Below are 18,262 nucleotides of genomic sequence, written 5' to 3' on the forward strand. Positions count from 1 at the left end.
TTATAAAATTCCAACCACTCAAGACATCTGTAGATATGAAAAGACAAGGAACTGAGATATTGCTAAAAAGGAATACAAATTCACCTTCATTGTAATTTTTAGTATGGGTTATAAAAAGTAATAATCTTAGCATGTAACATAATCTTAGCAAATTACATATATTATTGATGTTTTGGTAAATTACTTTACACCGAAGACCTCCATAAACGATCTTATCTGACACCTTCCAGTGACCATACAAATTCAAAGCAGACCAAGTACCTCCACTTAACATAATTTCCACTTACCATCAAATTCACATTTCCTCTAGTTATAAAAACCTTTCACATGACCCTGAACAACATTGCAGTACCTTTACTGGACCATGACTGTCAGTAGGTGAAAGTAATTACTATTAACAGTTGCCTTATCAGGAAACAAGTTTGATCACCACAGTAATAATGCTGAGCCATTTACTGATCAATATATGATCATAACACCAGAATACAGTCCTATAAAATCATTGGTGGCAGTGAAATATCTTTGGAACTCATCCAAATCTATAAATATCAATGGTCAGCTTACATTAAAATCAGGTTTCCTCTCCTTCTCATTAAAACATTACAGTATGCAGAGAAGTAGGCCAATTATCAGTGGTGTATGGCCTCTGAAGTAGCAGTGCTGTCAGTCTACCACTTACTAGGGAATATCTGCATCTCTAAATGAACATCTCATCCAGCCAACTAAGAAGGCGGGAATCTCTGTCAGTCTGTCTTTGGCTCAATACCTCGAGAACTGGGAATTTGTATGAAGTTTGTTAAAGATTTAGAAATTCACCATGTGTTTTGCTTAGGTCCGAAGGCTGAAAATTGAGTTTTAAGTTGTTTGAATGAGCAGTACGCGAGAAATAAATATAAACGCGTTTGCAGCCATGTTGAGTTGCACTAAGCAAGGTTATTCACCAGATCACAAAATAGGCTTACTTTCAAACGGGCACTGCAGTAGCTTGACTAACAAAAAATATACTATAAAAATAGTGTGTGGCTAAAGTGGGCATCTCTGTGGCTCACAAGGTAGAGTACGTACAATGGACTGAGGCTTTACTGCAGTGGCTGAGGTTTTATATCAACCCGGATCCTTTGCTGCAAAAAGCCCCAAAATATACAAGTATCCTTACAAATATGGGTATAGGCTATTGTTTTTTAATGGGTATCCTGTATCTGAATATGTTTAGCATTAATCGGTTTAATGGCTAAAGGACACTTTTGAGATTTTTGAATAATATGTTGGTGGCTTTCAGTATTCCATAGAGGATTGTGACGACACATTTAATATCTGTAACTGTAATGTAATTGATACATTTTCATTGATATACTTACATAAATCTGAAAAATATTTCTTGAAATAAGTCAAATATGCAGATGAAATAAAACAGGAGTGATTCTAATAAACTCAGAATGTCTAGTTGTCTACTATAACAGTAGAGCCTATGTCTAGTTGTCAATTTATGACTGTTTAGTCTCTAAAACACAACATGAATGAAAGCGGGATTATTACTACTCAAAACAGTTTTACTTGTTATGTGAACAGTTAATACCTGGAACAAGTAAGCAACAACACCAAATAAGTAATGTCAGAATGTAGTGTACAAAGAACTGTGAGGATAAGAACACAAAGTATGGCCATAGTTTAAAAGAATGCATTACAGTAATTGAATGCAAGTATCAAGTGCTAAAATATGTATGTGCTGTACAAAGAAAAAAAAGGTCAATGGGAACAGGACGATGACAAACAAACTCTCACACACACACACACACACATACAATTGTAAAGGCATTTTTGGTTGCAGACATGGAGACGGGGGGAGTGGGACCAAGTTCGACTTTGCAGGGTGGTCACTTTGCTTCCCCTGAAGGAGGAGAGGAGCCCAAAATAGGAGACTTGGGAGAAACCTGGAGATAAAATGCATACATCAAAATCACACATAGAAAACGATATGAATTGTCTCTATTTATAGTATTTATACAGTGTGGATGCACAAACAGAAAGAGAGACACTCAATGGGGATGTGAGGTTAGCTGTATTTGAAAGCACTCACAGGGGAAGGAGGCTTGGCGAAGTTAAGGTGAGCGTAGAGAAGAACAGCAATGTCATTCTGGCTGGCTTCCAAGGCAATGGACAGGGCTGTGCTGCCATCCTGGTGGAGCAATAACAAGAGGCTGGTCACAAAGCAGGCGGGTGAGAAAGGTAAGAGGTAGGTAGGTAAAAAAAACAACAAGAGAGATGAGACACCAGAAATGTTGGGGCACACAGCTGGACAGACCAGGCTTAACTTAGACCACAGAGACACAGGGCCAATGGAAAATTAGAAATACAGGAAACGGATCTCGAGAAACGGGATATCTGGGAGGATTCAAGACCAACTATAGCTGCAGGCAGCGATGCGGGTTCCTCCGCAAAATGGCAAAATATTATACAAACGTACATTGTAGAAGATCAAGAGTTGGACAACATGGAAGCAAAACTACTTAATGTTTGGCCAACAACAACAGGCTGAATGGAGATTCGTACTCAAGAGCATGAGGTTGCAAGTCAGCCTCTCTAGCTTCTCTGCAACGCATCAACTGTTGAGATTTTTATGAATAGAAAGGACAGAGTATTAGCTTTGGTCAGCTTTGGGACAAAGTTTAAGCAGCTGTAATTCAGTCATCTTTTGACATTTTAAGGTGAAATTGTGCATGGTATTTCAGAATGATGTCATCTGTCGAACTAAACAGGTAATCAGTATCATGACAGGCCCAAAGGCTGTGGCTGGATTCTGACCTGTGACCATACACACTGCAGTGCACTGTCTCAGCCCATTGAGCTATTCTCAGTGTTGAGAAATAGTGCGGTCAGTTACTATGTAAAAAAGTAATCTGTTTCTCCAGTGGCAAGCATTGTTAGATTTAGCCAAAGTTTAAACAGCTGTAATTCAATCATATTTTGCCATATCAAGGTGACATTGTTTATGGTACTTCAGAGTGATGTCATCTTGAACCCTATTCGGTTTGAAAAACCATAATTCAAAATTATATTTGATTTATTGACACAAAGATATTGAGGCAATGTATTTACATAAATACACCCCTTTCAGCCATTTTGTATTGCATTTCTTATTCCATTTCACCCTATATAAAGACATGTATTCTACACATCTGTAACAAATCAAGTTGATTGGATCTATGGTTCATGAGGAGAAAGGTTTTGAAGGTTGTACCAAATTTGGACAGTACAAGAAAAGTCATCATTCTGACATTATGGGTCCTTGAGGCTTTTCTGTTCCCCATAAGGAATAAGGCATGTACACCAAGTTCCAGAATAATTGGAGCAATGGGGTGGAAATGCCAAATTTGACTTTTGGGCGTTGCTTGTGGCGCCCCCTAAGGTCCAATGTGGCCCATTATTGGTGTGGTGGTACCCACTGGCCTGTAGTATCAATGTGCCAAATGAGAACATTTGTGACCAATATTTTTTTTTGTTTTTGTGGCGCAAGGAGAAGAGGATTAATAATAATAATACAACCAACAAATACAATAGGGTCCTCCTACCGGAGGAATCCTAAAACGGTTAGGAACATTCACTCACGTTATCCGTCAGGGTGGCATCGCAGCCTGGCACAGACAGCAGCTGGCGTACAATGTCTACGTGGCCATGTTCACAAGCACACATGAGGGCGGTGGAGCCGTCGTCATCCCGGATGTTAACCTGCGCCCCGCAGGAGATCAGCGCTCGCACCATGTCTCCTCGTCCATGGCTCACTGCCAACATCAACGCCGTCTGACCGGCCTGTGGTAACACAAAACGCAGAAGCTCAAAATCAAAGGTCTATGTCCATGATAAAATTACTATGATTCTGCCTAATGCGCTTTCCAGGCCACAGTTTCGTGGCACCTTTTGATAGCTGCATAAAGAGCCAGGATCGTCACACTCCTAGATGTTTCCAAACTGAAGGAGTTGGGGTTGCTATGCTGTGGAGCTTTGAGAACCATACATACAAGTTTGAAAAAAACGTTTTCAAACGTTTTAACCAGATAAAAAGCCACCACTTCTGCTTTGATTTAGAAAAAAAAACAAAAACAAAATTTTCTTGATCTTCTTGGTTGTTGCCATTATTCACTATAGATAACCATTGCTCATCGGGCTCATTTCTATGCATTGACAATTCATGAGGTGCTCTGCATTAACTTCATGGTTGAATGTGGGCGTGTAGAGATAGGGATATGAGGCTCATCCATGTGTGCACATTTCAGGTGGACTGCGATTTCTAAAACATTGCCTTGGTGTTCGTGCGTCACGACTTTTCAAAAGTCATGTTACTTTTTGGCGCACGCCATTTTCGGCTTTTGTGCGCACGGATACTTTTAGTGGGGATCATACGCACTGTTTTCTAAATGAGGCACTAGTCAGGGTTTTTTTCAGCTTGGCTGAACCAGGGGCTGCAGGAGGGCCTGTTGGCCAGCAGGGGGCATACCTGGCTGGCTTTGGCGTTGACGTCCCCGGTGCGCAGCAGCTGCAGGACAGTGTGAAGGTCACTGTCAGAGTGGAAGGCAGCCAGAGCAGTCAGCATAATGGCTGTGTAGCCTGCCTTATTCTGCTTGTCAGCATTACACAAACCTGGGTAGGGATGTGGGGCAAACCGTTACACCAGGTCATCACAGTGACGACTAACGACAGCGTATGTAGCTCATAATTCATCAGATGAAATTCATGCATGTGTATATACACAGTATACATCTGGGATAAGCCACTAACACGATGGGCCATCTAAAATGACAAACGCACACCCGCATCCCAGGCTCACCCGTGTCCAGCAGCAGCTTGACCACGGGGAAGTTGGAGTGGGACACAGTGTAGTGCAGGGCTGTGTTGCCGTTGCCGTCGGCCATGTTGACCACAAACTCCAGCAGCTGTGGGGAGATGGAGGCAAAGGTGTCCATGTGGGCTCTGACCACGGCTGTGTCTGCCGCCTTGTGGCAGGACACACGGAGCCACTCCTGCAGCACTGTGGTGTAGGCTGTCCTCTGAGAAAGAGACACACCAAGCAGGCCTTAGACACACGCTCACATGGATACAAAACTAATGAGAGATGCTCACTGAGAGTCCCACAGTCAGGTCCACATACAAGTAAGCTGACAGTAAATGAATGCAGAGATAAAATAGAGCGTACCGCTTCCTGTTGGCTGAAGGCGTTGGGTTCACCAAGAGCTTTCTGAAGGGCATTGAGAGCTGCCATCAGGCTGTCACCCAGTGTTAATCTGTGGGAATCAAGGGAAACGATGCCACTCAATTATGTAAATATACAACAGATTTCGTTATAAGATCTTTTGTGTGATGGTATTTATTTATGCTAACCTGCTGTCTTGATTGGCTGATACACTGTTACTTGGGCTGCTGTCAGGTGCTGGTTTTGAGGCTGATGCCTGAATAGTGCACTGCTGGGAGCTTTGTTCGGAGGCTGTTGATTGGTTGGCCCCATGCTGAGGGGCGAGGTTAGTCGTATGTGCCTCTTGTTGCTGGGTGACTTCAGTGGTCTCTGATTGAGTGGTATTCTGCTGTGGTGTGCTGCAGGTAGGAGGTGATTGGAGGCTGTCTCGTTCAGGTGCTGGTTCAGTGCTTGAAGTTTCAGAGGTACTCTCTTGAGGGACTGTGCTGTCTGGTAATTGGTTGATACTCTCCTGAGGGGCGCAGTCACTGACTGAGGCCTGGAATGGGAGTGTAGAGTCAAAGGCTGGTTGTGGAGAAGTATATCGCTCTACGACTGTGTCCATGGCTGGTGATTGGGTAGGTTCGTGTTGAAGTCCTGTGTTTGTGACTGCTAACAGGTGGGTGCTCAGCTCAGTGGCAGGCTGAGAGGCTGGTGGTTGGATGGCCGTCTGCAGAGGTGTGAGGTCTGTAGCTGGGGGCTGGGGGGAGTCAGGGACACCTGTTGGCTGGTTGGGCTGAGCTGCAGTATCCGGCAGTTTGTCCTTGGCTTCATGATATTCACTAGAATCACTCTCCTCCTCCGAGCTCTCACTGCTGCTGTCTTCTGACGACGTTGACTCATACCTGAAGGACAAGAACAATCGTTACTTTCCAGAACACCTTATGACCTGTTCGAAACCATCCTTTCGAGTTACACAAACGTACCCGCCATTGACTCCAATGAACTGCAAGTTCTTCTTCGTTGAGGGAGAGCCAGATTCAACTTCTGCCTTCCGCTTCATAATGGACCTCAGAGCGGATTGGGGAGAGGCCGAAGCTGAAGACGAGAGCAACAGTCAACGCTACGGACAGTGGTTTAGATTCATATTTACAAGTTGGACAACATTGAGCTCCAATTACCAGACTTCGAGAGGTCCTCTTGAGACTGGACGGCTTCTACGACTGTATGCTGGTGTGCCTCTCCTTCCTTCACATGTAATGAAGTCATCTGTTTGTCAATGATTTCCATGGTGACTGCGGGATTAGTCACTGGCACAGAAGTGGATACCTCGCTTCTCAGGATGTCTCGTACCTGCCTGGAGCTGATGGCGATGGGTAGCTCAACAGGTGGCTCTGGGAAATGATGGAAAATAAAACAGAGATCAACACAATTTAAATAATACTCCTTTATGCATGACAAAATGACCTGTTCAAACACTTAGAAAGTCATCAAGTCCTTCAGTTAGTTCCAGTTAACTCATATGATTCCCTGTGGATACTGTGCCTACCTTCTGAGACCGGGGTTTGAGCATGTCCTCCCTGGATTGCACCAACTGGTAGAAGGGCGATGGAACTGCACCCCTCTGCTCGGAGCAACGTGCCCACCCCCACCACAGTGGGCTGCTCCAGGGTGTACACCTGGATACCCACAGTCCTCTGCTGTCTGTGCTGGGGCTGCTGGGTGAAGCTGACCACAGTCTGCAGCCCCTGTTGCTCCTGCCAGCCCAGACTGGTGGCTCTGGCAAAGTGGTCAGCCTGGGGGGCCTGTGCCTGGGACTGCCTCTCTCTCTGGGCCTTTTCCACCTGCTGCTGGGAAACCTGCAGCTCATCCATGGTCCTCTTAAGTTGGCCCTCCAGCTGGCCTACCTTGTTCCTCAGGGCCTGTGTCTCTGGAAGCAGTCCCAGATCCTGCTCCTGTACTCCCACGCCCACCTGAGAGCTGCCACTTTGCTCCTCTGGACCTACACCGATGGTGCGCACCTCCCTTTTCCCGCCCGGACGCACGCCACCTACAATCACCGTGTCCTCTATCTCACAGCCCGAGTCCTGCTTGATGCTGTCTGTGGAGGTGGGGGACTGCACCCCTGCTGGCATGGAGGTCCTCCCCGCCCCAGCACTGACCTCCTCCTCAGGGATGTCGATGTAGAGCTCCCCCCGGGGCCGGCCCCTGCCGAATCCCAGCGTGTGGCCCAGGAACTTCTGGCTCTTCAGCTGGACGCTGAGCTGCCGTTTCTCCTCCTGCAGCACGGAGATCTTCACCTGGAGCACGGGGATGGTCTTCACCTGCTCCTCCAGCTCGCGGATCTTCCTGAGGGCCACGGCCATCTGCTCCCTGACGTGCTGCAGGTGGGCGGGGGTGGGGGACACGGGCGTGGACAAGCCGGAGCTTATGGGGGTGAAGGAGCCTCCTCCCTGGGCTCGGTTGAAGCTGTGGGCGCTGCTGAGGGAGGTGGTCGAGCCGGCCACGCTGTTGTGCATGCTGCCCAGGTTGGAGAACCGACGGCTGTCTTTCTCCTCCTCCAGCTTCCTGCGAGCGTCCAGCAGGGTCTTCTCCACCCGGGCTGTGCTGAAGCTGGGCCTCTGGGAGGTGTGGTAGCCTGGGGCGCAGTAGGAGAAGGAGGAGTGTCTGCTGTCCATGCTGGTGTTGGAGCACAGGGACTCTGTGGAGGTCCACCAGGAGCCCGTGTAGCCGTAGCCACGGGGAAGAGAGCCGTACCGAGGCCGACGCTGCATGGGCACCCTCTTGATGGTGTTGCCTTTCTCAATATCGTTGACATATTTGAGGAAGTCCAGGTCCAGACGGTAGCCGTAGGGGGTCTCCACCGAGTAGGGCGCCTCCTGTTCCTTCCCGTGAAGGGAGGGGGGAGCTGGCGGGTTAAGCTTCCCTAGGGGGGAAGGAAATCAACTTTAAACAGGCGGAAATCTGCGTCTAATCTCAGACTCAGACTTCAGAAAATAGCATTATCTCTTGGCTACTGTGTGTTTATGTATGTGCTCTAAAATTATCTCTAAATGAGGTACAAACTAAATTAAGGACAATTGAAATGAAGCACAAACACAGTTAAATACATGGGTTGCAACCTGATGAACCCTCATGATAGATACAAATATTACTTGCAGATTTTCTGAAAAATGTAAATAACACAACACAATATATTAGGGTATACCTGGGAAGCTGGGGTCCATATGGAGCACCTGAGCCATGATGATTCACCTGTGGCTGCCTGTCACACGTTTGCCCACAAATCCTCACCTGAAAAGATACAAACACACAATGAACACTTAGGGTTAATGTTTCTGGTAAAAGAGCTGATGCCATGAATCTACAGACATGGGTCCCAAAACCTCAGAAGTGCCAGTACTGGTTGGTAGCCCCTAACATGTACAGTACAGTACAGTTCACTGTACGTCTTCGATGTCAGTGAAGATGTGTTGTGAGACCAAATCTATTCCAGTCACTGCTCCCTTTCCTACTTTCTTTCTCAGTTTCTTCTGTGTATTGTCTTTTAATTTATCTTGTATATATTTATGTTCATGATATTCAGCAAAAGGGAGAAGCAGAATAGTTTCCTGGCAGCTTGTTCCAAGGGTGAACGTAGAGGCTGCCAGTTACAACCTTATTAGGAATCATTTGCTCACTCGAAGAGGTTCTCGATTTAGGGGTTAGAGACGCTCTCTCTCTCTCTCCGACTCTTTTTCCACAACTTTCCCCCGTGCCTAGTTTTCTCCGTTCTCTCTTTCCCTCCCCTCGCTGTCTCCCTCTCTTTACCCTTGAACGTGTCAGCTGATGATCAGGAGATATCAGTTCACCACTGTCGCCCCTTCCTCTCACTCCCATGCACTCATCCCAAGCAAATACATTCATCTAATTAGCAAAGACCAGTTGGAAGCACAGATAGTGTTAATACATTATTCAGTATATTCAATATAGTCTTCCTGAGATACGGCCCGTTAGCTTAATATAGTTGGGTGTTGTCAGAAATGACAAGACCATTTTCCTGACAGCAGTTTGTGTCAGCTTGCCCCACGGTGAATGACGTTCTGCCAGCTATGACATACTGCCCACAAGGATCTGCCTCTCAGTCTGTGTGTCTCCCCTGCTAAACATTAACTTTCTAGGTCACTGGTTTGTGGGAACCTGGGATGTACTGTTTGAACTATCGGTATTGTAATATTAGTAATGTGAGCGTCATTACATAAGTCAAAGAAAGTCAGGAAGGAATCAAAAGTTTGGACTTGACCACTTTATTCTCTGCAAATGCTAAGTTCCATGACCATGTTTCTTTTTGATCAGCACGAATGGAGTCTCTCTGCTTCATTCAATTTGGTCTTTCTCTTCTCATTCTCTCTCTCTCTTCCCTGACTCTCGCTCTCACACACACTAACCTCTCTCTGTCTCTCCCTCTAATCTCGTGACCCTCGTCACTGCCTGTTTATGCTCTTGCCCGTTTGAGGAAAAGTAGGGCACTTGGAAACACTGACTGAATTGACTTGGTATTTTGGAGCCCTTTTAGTCAGTCGAATGTCGCGGTATAATTCCACCTTATCTCTGTCCCTTCATCAGACTCCCTCACTGTGACGTGGAACACAGTCACACACACACACATGCACACACAAAAAGTGAAGAGAATGTAGGCATTTTGATACAATCTCTCACTCTTTGATATATTCACATTTAATCTTAAGAATTGTTAGCAGAACAGTCCTGCTGATTTTAAATTGTAGAAATACTGGATTTAATAACTTTCAAAAAGAGTCAGTTTAGGAAGGTACAGACTAGGGTTCACAGTGAGACATTTGATAAGATTTGATGTAATTGGCCTGCAGTTCAGCCAGACTATGTGAAAAACATCCCCGCCTATAGCAAGGATGTCCAAAACTGTCCTCTCCTCACTAAACTCTCACCCTCTATCCCGCTCTCGCAAGCTTTCCATTTCAATACATCCCTTCCTTTCTTCCCTTATTCAAATCAAGGGGACACATAATTTGCTGCTCTCTGCTTCAAATTTCCCTGTCACTCCCCTTTCTCTTCTGTTCTCTCCTTCTCTCTCTAAAGCCTTGCCTGGTGCGCCCATTCCTCCCCTCCCCCCAACCCTCCGCATCTGCCAGCACTAGCAACAGCACCTCACTGGGTGTTTGTGATGTGTGTTGCGCTCCCTTGTGTGTGTTGGTGACCTTACTCCCTCTCTCCCAACTCTTAAACAGTGTTCCATTGACATGACAGTGAACAGAGACCAGTGTGCCCACTCCTCACCCTCAGCCCACCCTTCTTCAGCCCTGCTCTACCCTCCCTGATCTACCCTCCTCTACACTGCTCTACCCTCCCTGATCTACCCTCCTCTACACTGTTCTACCCTCCCTGATCTACCCTCCTCTACCCTGCTCTACCCTCCCTGATCTACCCTCCTCTACACTGCTCTACCCTCCCTGATCTACCCTCCTCTACACTGCTCTACCCTCCCTGATCTACCCTCCTTTACCCTGCTCTACCCTACCTGATCTACCCTCCTCTACCCTGCTCTACCCTCCTTGATCTACCCTCCTCTACCCTCCCTGATCTACCCTCCTGTACCCTGCTCTACCTTCCTTGATCTACCCTCCTCTACCCTGCTCTACCCTCCTTGATCTACCCTCCTCTACACTGCTCTACCATCCCCAATCTACCCTCCTCTACCCTGCTCTACCCTCCTTGATCTACCCTCCTCTACCCTGCTCTACCCTCCCCGATCTACCCTCCTCTACCCTGCTCTACCCTCCTTGATCTACCCTCCTCTACCCTGCTCTACCCTCCTTGATCTACCCTCCTCTACCCTGCTCTACCCTCCCCAATCTACCCTCCTCTACCCTGCTCTACCCTCCCTGATCTACCCTCCTCTACACTGCTCTACCCTCCTTGATCTACCCTCCTCTACCCTGCTCTACCCTCCTTGATCTACCCTCCTCTACCTTGCTCTACCCTCCCCGATCTACCCTCCTCTACACTGCTCTACCCATCTTCCAGTCCTGCTCTACCCTGCTCTACCCTCCTTCAGTTACCCTCCTCCAGCTCTGCTTTACCCTCCTCCAGCTCTGCTCTACCCTCCTCCAGCTCTGCTTTACCCTCCTCCAGCTCTGCTTTACCCTCCTCCAGCTCTGCTCTACCCTCCTCCAGCTCTGCTTTACCCTCCTCCAGCTCTGCTTTACCCTCCTCCAGCTCTGCTTTACCCTCCTCCAGCTCTGCTTTACCCTCCTCTAGCTCTGCTTTACACTCCTACCGCCCTGCTCTACCCTCATCAGGGAGGAATGCCTCCCTTGCCCGAGACAAATGCCCCCTCCCTTCTTCCCCCCAACATTCCACAATAACGGAAGTTCACATTGCCCCCTCCAGGGTCCCCCCACCCATTCCAACTATTAAGATTAGGAATTGGAATGGGAGGGGGGAGAGTCAGGAGGCATGACCCCTCCTCAGGTTCCTGGGACAAATTAATTATGTTTGACTGAAACATCATGTAGGACAAGTATGACCGCATGCAAGCTACGTTGCTTGCTCTGAAATGCTGTGGCATACTACAAGGCATGCACTTTTGCTACAGTAGAGTGAGTTATAATGGTTTCTCATAGTTACAAAGGCTACAGTGAGTAAACACGACTCCCCTGGACCAAACAGATTAATAAAATAGTTGATGGCCCTACAATACAAGAAACCAAGTCTGTAGTGTCTAGGAGTGGGATTACCAAGCCCAGTGGCAAAGATGTCGGTTTTAACTCTCAGAGCCAGTTCCTCACGGATGTCAACCAGTCTTCATTCACTGTATCACCTCATTTTCATTGCCATGACAAGGGATTATTTCTGACGACATAACCAAGTTAGACATTCCTCAATTCTCTCTACCCAGAGTAAGTCCTGATGGATCTTTCCATTGACTCTTTTTAAGTCTTAGACTTTGTTGATTTCTATTCTGCACAAGGTTGGGAATGGTTTAGGCATTAGGAAGCAAGGGATTTAGTTTCTGCTTCGTACCAGCTGCTCAGCTCCGGGTGCAGCAGGGATGGTCTCTCCTCCCCAGTCTCCTTGCTCTGGCTCCTCTCCCCCGGTCTCCTTGTCTCTCCCTGCTTTTTATGGCACCTAAACCCAGAAATACAGCATGCGAAAGACATTTGAAATGACATAATAACAGCTGTGAGGTAGCGGTTTAATCCACGTTTCAGTATGTTTGTTTGTTTTTGTTTTTTTTACACATGAAGTACATTAAAGATAGAACCAGAGCAGGCTGTGCCCACGTCTACAGGAATTGCCAGGGATCGAAATGACATGCCATCGCGTCCCATCTGTTCCATCGACGCCGTCATCGAGGAATGTCGATGATAATAATAAGAAAACCTTTGCATTGTGAACTAATACCAGCGGCGCATTCCGCTGCTTCACACTGACACCACACACCATGAGAATCAGACCCTCGTCTCCCCCACAACATGTCAATCAAGCTCGCCTCCTTACAAAGTCCACGAGATGACCCTCTGAGCTGCTGCTCTCACCCTGTTCTCTCCTGCCTCGCAATCATCATGTCTCCCCTCTCTTCCACCACAACAACACGCTGTGTGGCTAATCAATCCAAGCCTGGGAACCACCCTACCATGACATTGAGCAATGCTCTCTGTTTCCATGTCTCCATGACTCACCCTCCTCCAGCCGGTGCCATGAACACCCACTCTCGCGCTAGGCAGGAACACCCCGAGGTCCCCTGCCTCTCCGAATGGGCAGCGGAGAGTTTGAAACTCGCCCTCAAACAAACGCATGTCCAGGAGATATGTCGTCGGTTGATGAGTCAGAGGCTGAGTGCTGTGTGTGTGTGGGTTTAGGGGCCGACATTTTGTTGGAGGTTTTCATGGCCCGGCAACGTTGATGACTGCCATTAACAGATACCAACAGGGGTTGGTATTAGGCACCCCATTGTTTAGTACTTTTGTCATAGCAGAAGGACAGATGCAGGAAAAGATGGAAAGAGAGAGTGAGAGAGAAAGAGAGAGAGAAACAGACCCTTACACAGGAACGATAGCCAAATCACAAAGAGCCATTCATTCAGCCCCTAGTTCCACAGCTGGTTCTAATATAGGGCTAGGAGGGGCTGAGAGAGAGAGAAAAAAGAGAGAGACAGAGAGAGAGACAGACAGAGAGATAGATAGAGAGAGAGTGAGAAGCGAGACAAAACACAAGAGAGCTTGAAGCCTCTAAACAAACATAATAGTGGTTATGGATCTGTCAGAAATAAGGAACAGGCAAATCTTAAATGACCAAGGTTTAGGTCTACTTAACATGTCTGCATCAGTACAAACTATCTAATTGCTATAAAATGTTCTGTCAATATATCCTAACATTGACAGCTGCTTACAAACCTGATGCAAGTGTATAACTGTGAGGCAGTCCATTAACGCACAGCATTCCCCTGGTGCAGAGGAGAGGTGCGTGATAGTGTGTACATTCCTCTGTCTGTATGACAGACAAATACTCCTGAAGAGATACAGTAGTTGTATCTCTCCCCTTTCCTAGGACACAAACTCCTACCTCACAGCTGAGAACACACACAAACTCCCCGAGACCCTTTGCACCCCTTCAGTGTGTCTCCCACACCTACACAGCTGTATAACTTCTGTTTATTTCCTCAGGCGGGGACTTTGATGAGACGAGCCAGGAGAGACCTAGCCGTTTCAGTCATCAACACACAACAACTCAAACTGCAGGCCGGGATGGCGGGCCTGAAAACCACCGTAAAAATAACGTGGCTGGCAGCCTCTCAACAGCAACCATGTGATGACGACATGCGCCCACTCAAAAGATCAAATCGCCATCACCAAGTCACTCGACACCCCATCCGGCAGCGAGCCCTGGGGCTGTGCACGAGGGAGCCCTCTCAGTCCCACCAAACAGACTTGAACTGGGCCTCTCCCGTGTGAATAGACTGGTGGGGCACAGTGATCTCCACGCATCTGCACTGTCTGAGTACTGATCAAGAAGGGGTTACAGGAAAGGCAGCTCCATCCCTCTATTCCCCCAGGATCCAGAAACAACCCAGTCACTTCCTCCGAAACTCAGGAGAAAGAGTAAGAAGGAGAAGAGAGGGTAACGAGGCGGAGAGAGAAACTGGGAATGAAGGAGTGTGTGTGGAGAGAGAGAGAGAGAGAGAGAGAGAGAGAGAGAGAGAGAGAGAGAGAGAGAGAGAGAGAGAGAGAGAGAGAGAGTAACAGTTGGGGGGAACGGGAGGGAATGTGAGAAAATAAGGGTGAGACTGAAAAAGGGAATGAAAAGAAAAGGAGAGGAATTATTTTTAAGATGGAAAATTCTAGAAGGATAGTCCCGTGATTCTTGGAGGTTCAGTATCCACCAGTATGAATCACTGGATAATCCAACAGCTGCACCAGAAGAGAGCCTATTCTTGCCAAAGCAGAGCAGATATAGGTAAGGGGTGATTAGACCAGGCTTTAGTGAAACTCCTTACCAACAGTAAGGAAGGATCCTCGAGACCACTCTATACAATCCAATCAATTGTGCGTGTAACATTACCATTGCTTTTTGTGCAGACTCCCACTTATTTTGGACTGTTAGGGTCTACAAACAAACAGCTAAATTCTCGTAACTAAAAACAGCCCATTGTTATTTTGTCAACACCCAATGTAACAGAATTTCTAAAACACAGACATTCAATGACTAGAATAACTGAAAAACTATAAAAAGATATACACAGTAGTGAATGTTAGTGGAGCACAACCCACATATGAATTTCATTAATATTTATGTATGGCTGAGGACTCCTGCATGTGGCCCTACTCTGCATCCCAGATAGCTCCATCTAGTCATATGGCCAGTAATGAATAATAACCAACGAACACGATAGCCCCAGATCCCAACCACCCCAGACTTCAACTTGGCAGACTGAAGTAGAGATAGTAGGCGTGTCTGTCAGCAGCACTGTGTTTACATCTGCAACTGTGCTTTCATTTATATCCCTACTTGACAGGCATGGCATTTACATTTGTGAGGGAGACACATGAAGTCATATCACCAGAGTAAAACAAACAAACCTCTCTTCTGTGGAGAAGGTCCTTTGGTGTCTGACTAATGTGGGGTTTGGAGTGGGAACACTCAAGTCGTTACTCAATCACGAGGCATCCATCTCTAAGTTGGAGGCCAAAAAAGAGTGCCCAGTGCAAATGGGCCACTTTTTGCCATCAAGGAGTGGTGTGGGGAAAAAGACGACATACTGCTGCAAGCGTCAGGCCCAGACTAAACCAGCCCAGGTTGGGCCAGGCCGAGCCAAGCCAGGCCAGAAGGGAACCGGGCCCCGCCCAGGGAGGGGCCTCCCTCCTCACATTACAGTTGGAACAGGAGCAGAATAAACATCATCCCAGCTGCTATTGGTCATTGTGCTGACCTTCAACAGGAAACCAGGCAAGGGTGGGGCTGAGACACAGGAATGGCCAGGGAAACAAAAAAAAAAGAGCAAGGCATTAAACAGGGAAAGGGAGAGAGAATTCCTGAGCAGTGCTGGAGGTGGGGATCAGGAGTGATGAAGGCCAGAGAGACAGTGTGTTGTAATGATTTGGGGAAGTGGAGGGGTGCTGGTGTGTGAAGGAGAGGCAGACGAAGACCAGAGCTGCAGTCAGGACAGCACGGAAAAGAGGTGGTCAGGGCAGTGTTGGGGTTAAACCCATGGGGTCAATCATTTGGAGTTGAGCCTGGAGCAGCACATGGGACTGGGAGGGGGTGGAAGAAGCGGTCTTAAAACTAAAGTTTATGTCTTCTAGTAGTGGTCCCCTCACAAGGGTCCTGACCAATTACTACCTGATTCGATTAAAGCTGTAAATGAAATGACCACTAGACCACAGACATGGCAAATTTGCACACACTCACATTCCAAGGGGAGTTTTAGGGAGTTCATGAACAGAGCAGTCCATCTTTTTTTCTGAAGGATTAATGCATTAAGGAGGATTACTGAAGATTAGACAAACAGATAATGATTTTCTGCCTTATCTGGACATATGGTCACTAATGTTATTAAATTGGCGTCTCTCTCTTAGCCTACCCCAGATATTACGACCAAATGCCCATTCTGCATTCATTGTTATTTTACAAAAGACAGCTTTCTGTCTGCAACTATAAGGTCACTTTAATGAGACATAATAAATGGATCTGAGAAACAGCGTTACACTGTCTCCTTATGTACATACAATGTACCATTAGGAGAACTAGACTATACAGTTTCAGCAATAACTGTTTACAAATGTGATGGACTGTGGCCCAGAGTACATGTTGAAGTTTACATCCAAACAATCTATACTTATTGTCAAATCCTTAAATAATTCATTTATATCTTTCCATTGCCCCACAAAACGTTTCTCAATAGTAAACAGACTGCGTCTGCAAAGGCACAGTTTGACATGTTGTGAACTGTCACTTCATGTGAATAAATACAGACAATTACAGGCAGCCTCATACAGGTTCAGGGCGTAATACCATCAGTCTTGCTAAACCATTTAAACGCCCAGCGTGTCGCCCACCGTACAAATGGGGTTTATAACCTGCATTCCTCCGTTTGAAATTCCACTACAGCGCCCCTTGTTCAAAACGTTGTAATTTGGAATTTGAGTCCGTGAGACGGACACATTCCATCCTTACAGAGGCTGGCGATAACATGGGGGCAACTCCAGCTGGGCACTATCCATGACAACCCAATGGGACCATCATCGTCACGCGACATGGTGATTCAAATCCTATTCATCTCAACTTGAGGAACGTTTGACATTACGCTAGATTGCTTGTTCACTCAAGATAATAAGTATTTAGACACGTTTTCGTCAAGACAGTCTTAGCTCCCGAGATTAGACAGTTTACGCCTCCTGACGAACTAACGTCCCATTTAATCAGAGGTCAAAACATAAAAAGGCAAAAAGGAAACAATTGGAAAATATGCATAATCAATCCAATCCAGTGAGGCAACTTATTCTGAAACTTTCTTTCAGCATTGGTCCTATACGTGCGGTCACCCATTCAATTTGACCGATGAGTGGCTACCATCTAACAGTGATTAGGCAAAGCGGCAATGAGAAACTGATGAACATCTGGAAGTAATGAAACCTACAAAATGCACGGACCCACCCACCCCATTAAGTCAAAACATTCACGGGTTTGTTTTTAGTCAATAATCTTCAAGCCTTAGTGAGGAGCTTAACTTCAAAGATAATTATATCACATGTATTATAGTTTCAGTAAGAATTGGAAAGATTTCCTTGAAGTTTGACAATAGATGAGTCAACAAGCCTATTATGCGAAAATAAATGTTAACCACTTCAGCAACAGTAGAGGGAAACATTTTAATCTACGAGGTGTATTGCTGGTTACTTATAGGTTGAATTGAAAATAAATTATTTTGACTGTCTCGAGACAACTGCTCTTGGACAACACGCGCTACAATAGGCTATCAATGTATTGTGTGCGCTCATCGACGGACTATACGAGCGCATGCATAAGATGATGCTCTGACCAAAAACCAAGAACGAAAGCAGATCCACGGACAACTGGTGTCTAATGCGAAAGGTTATGAGAATACAATGTGCCAGACAGTCACAATTTATCTATAACTAAATTGTGTGCTAGTACGTGGATAAGAGACCCGTTACTTTACTTAGTAGGCTACGACCGAGATATGGGTAGGACCCGTACTAGACAAAAGAAGCATTTTTCAAGACAGATTTCTAAACTCGTAAACTAAGCAAATATACTTACGGTAACAATAGAAAGATAAAGCTTAGTTAAATATTTTCGTTGTAGTCCTTACCTATCCCCAAGAAATCCTTTTAGACGTCTCGGTCCGGGAGCGCTCACTGACAGCGAGACAAAAAAACACCGCAACCAAGACAAGACCCCCTCCCTCTTCCATCTTAAAGGGCCAGCAGCTCAAATTTGACGCGAGTGGTTGGGGGTCCCAATTGATTTAAACTGTATGTGGTTACGTTTTTCGGTTTTGAATAATCAACTAGCATATTATGTTAGGGATCACTAAGATACAGCGCGTTTAAAATATCA

General features: G+C 46.3%; 1 protein-coding gene across 2 annotated transcripts; it reads right to left on the reverse strand.

The window, feature by feature from the left end:
* Positions 1-1,159: 1,159 nt before the first annotated feature.
* On the reverse strand, positions 1,160-18,052 carry kank2 (KN motif and ankyrin repeat domains 2). 2 transcript variants are annotated; one of them, XM_067233117.1, is made up of 13 exons: positions 18,015-18,052; positions 12,206-12,310; positions 8,373-8,458; positions 6,714-8,090; positions 6,346-6,558; positions 6,151-6,262; positions 5,374-6,069; positions 5,189-5,276; positions 4,823-5,042; positions 4,493-4,635; positions 3,607-3,807; positions 2,078-2,176; positions 1,160-1,931 (listed from the first exon to the last, which is right to left on the reverse strand). In XM_067233117.1, the coding sequence occupies exons 3-13, from the start codon at positions 8,407-8,409 to the stop codon at positions 1,875-1,877; spliced, it is 3,243 nt and encodes a 1,080-aa protein (XP_067089218.1). In that variant the 5' UTR covers positions 8,410-8,458; positions 12,206-12,310; positions 18,015-18,052; the 3' UTR covers positions 1,160-1,874. The 2 variants fall into 2 exon arrangements, 1 of the variants encoding a protein (XP_067089218.1); XR_010876403.1 differs by lacking the exon at positions 18,015-18,052 and having other exon boundaries at positions 2,078-2,198; positions 12,206-12,319.
* Positions 18,053-18,262: the final 210 nt, after the last annotated feature.

This window comes from Osmerus mordax, chromosome 3, assembly GCF_038355195.1.
Source record: "Osmerus mordax isolate fOsmMor3 chromosome 3, fOsmMor3.pri, whole genome shotgun sequence".
Classification (NCBI taxonomy): domain Eukaryota; kingdom Metazoa; phylum Chordata; class Actinopteri; order Osmeriformes; family Osmeridae; genus Osmerus; species Osmerus mordax.

Bases quoted from the DNA above. Each gene is read 5' to 3' on its own strand.
- kank2 (XM_067233117.1), bottom strand. From the start codon at position 8,409: ATGGCTCAGGTGCTCCATATGGACCCCAGCTTCCCAG. The intron at 5,043-5,188 runs GTACGCTCTATT...TCTCTTTCTCAG, and splicing joins CCTTCAGCCAACAGGAAGCG to AGGACAGCCTACACCACAGT. The intron at 4,636-4,822 runs GTGAGCCTGGGA...ATCCCTACCCAG, and splicing joins CAAGCTGCTGCTGGACACGG to GTTTGTGTAATGCTGACAAG.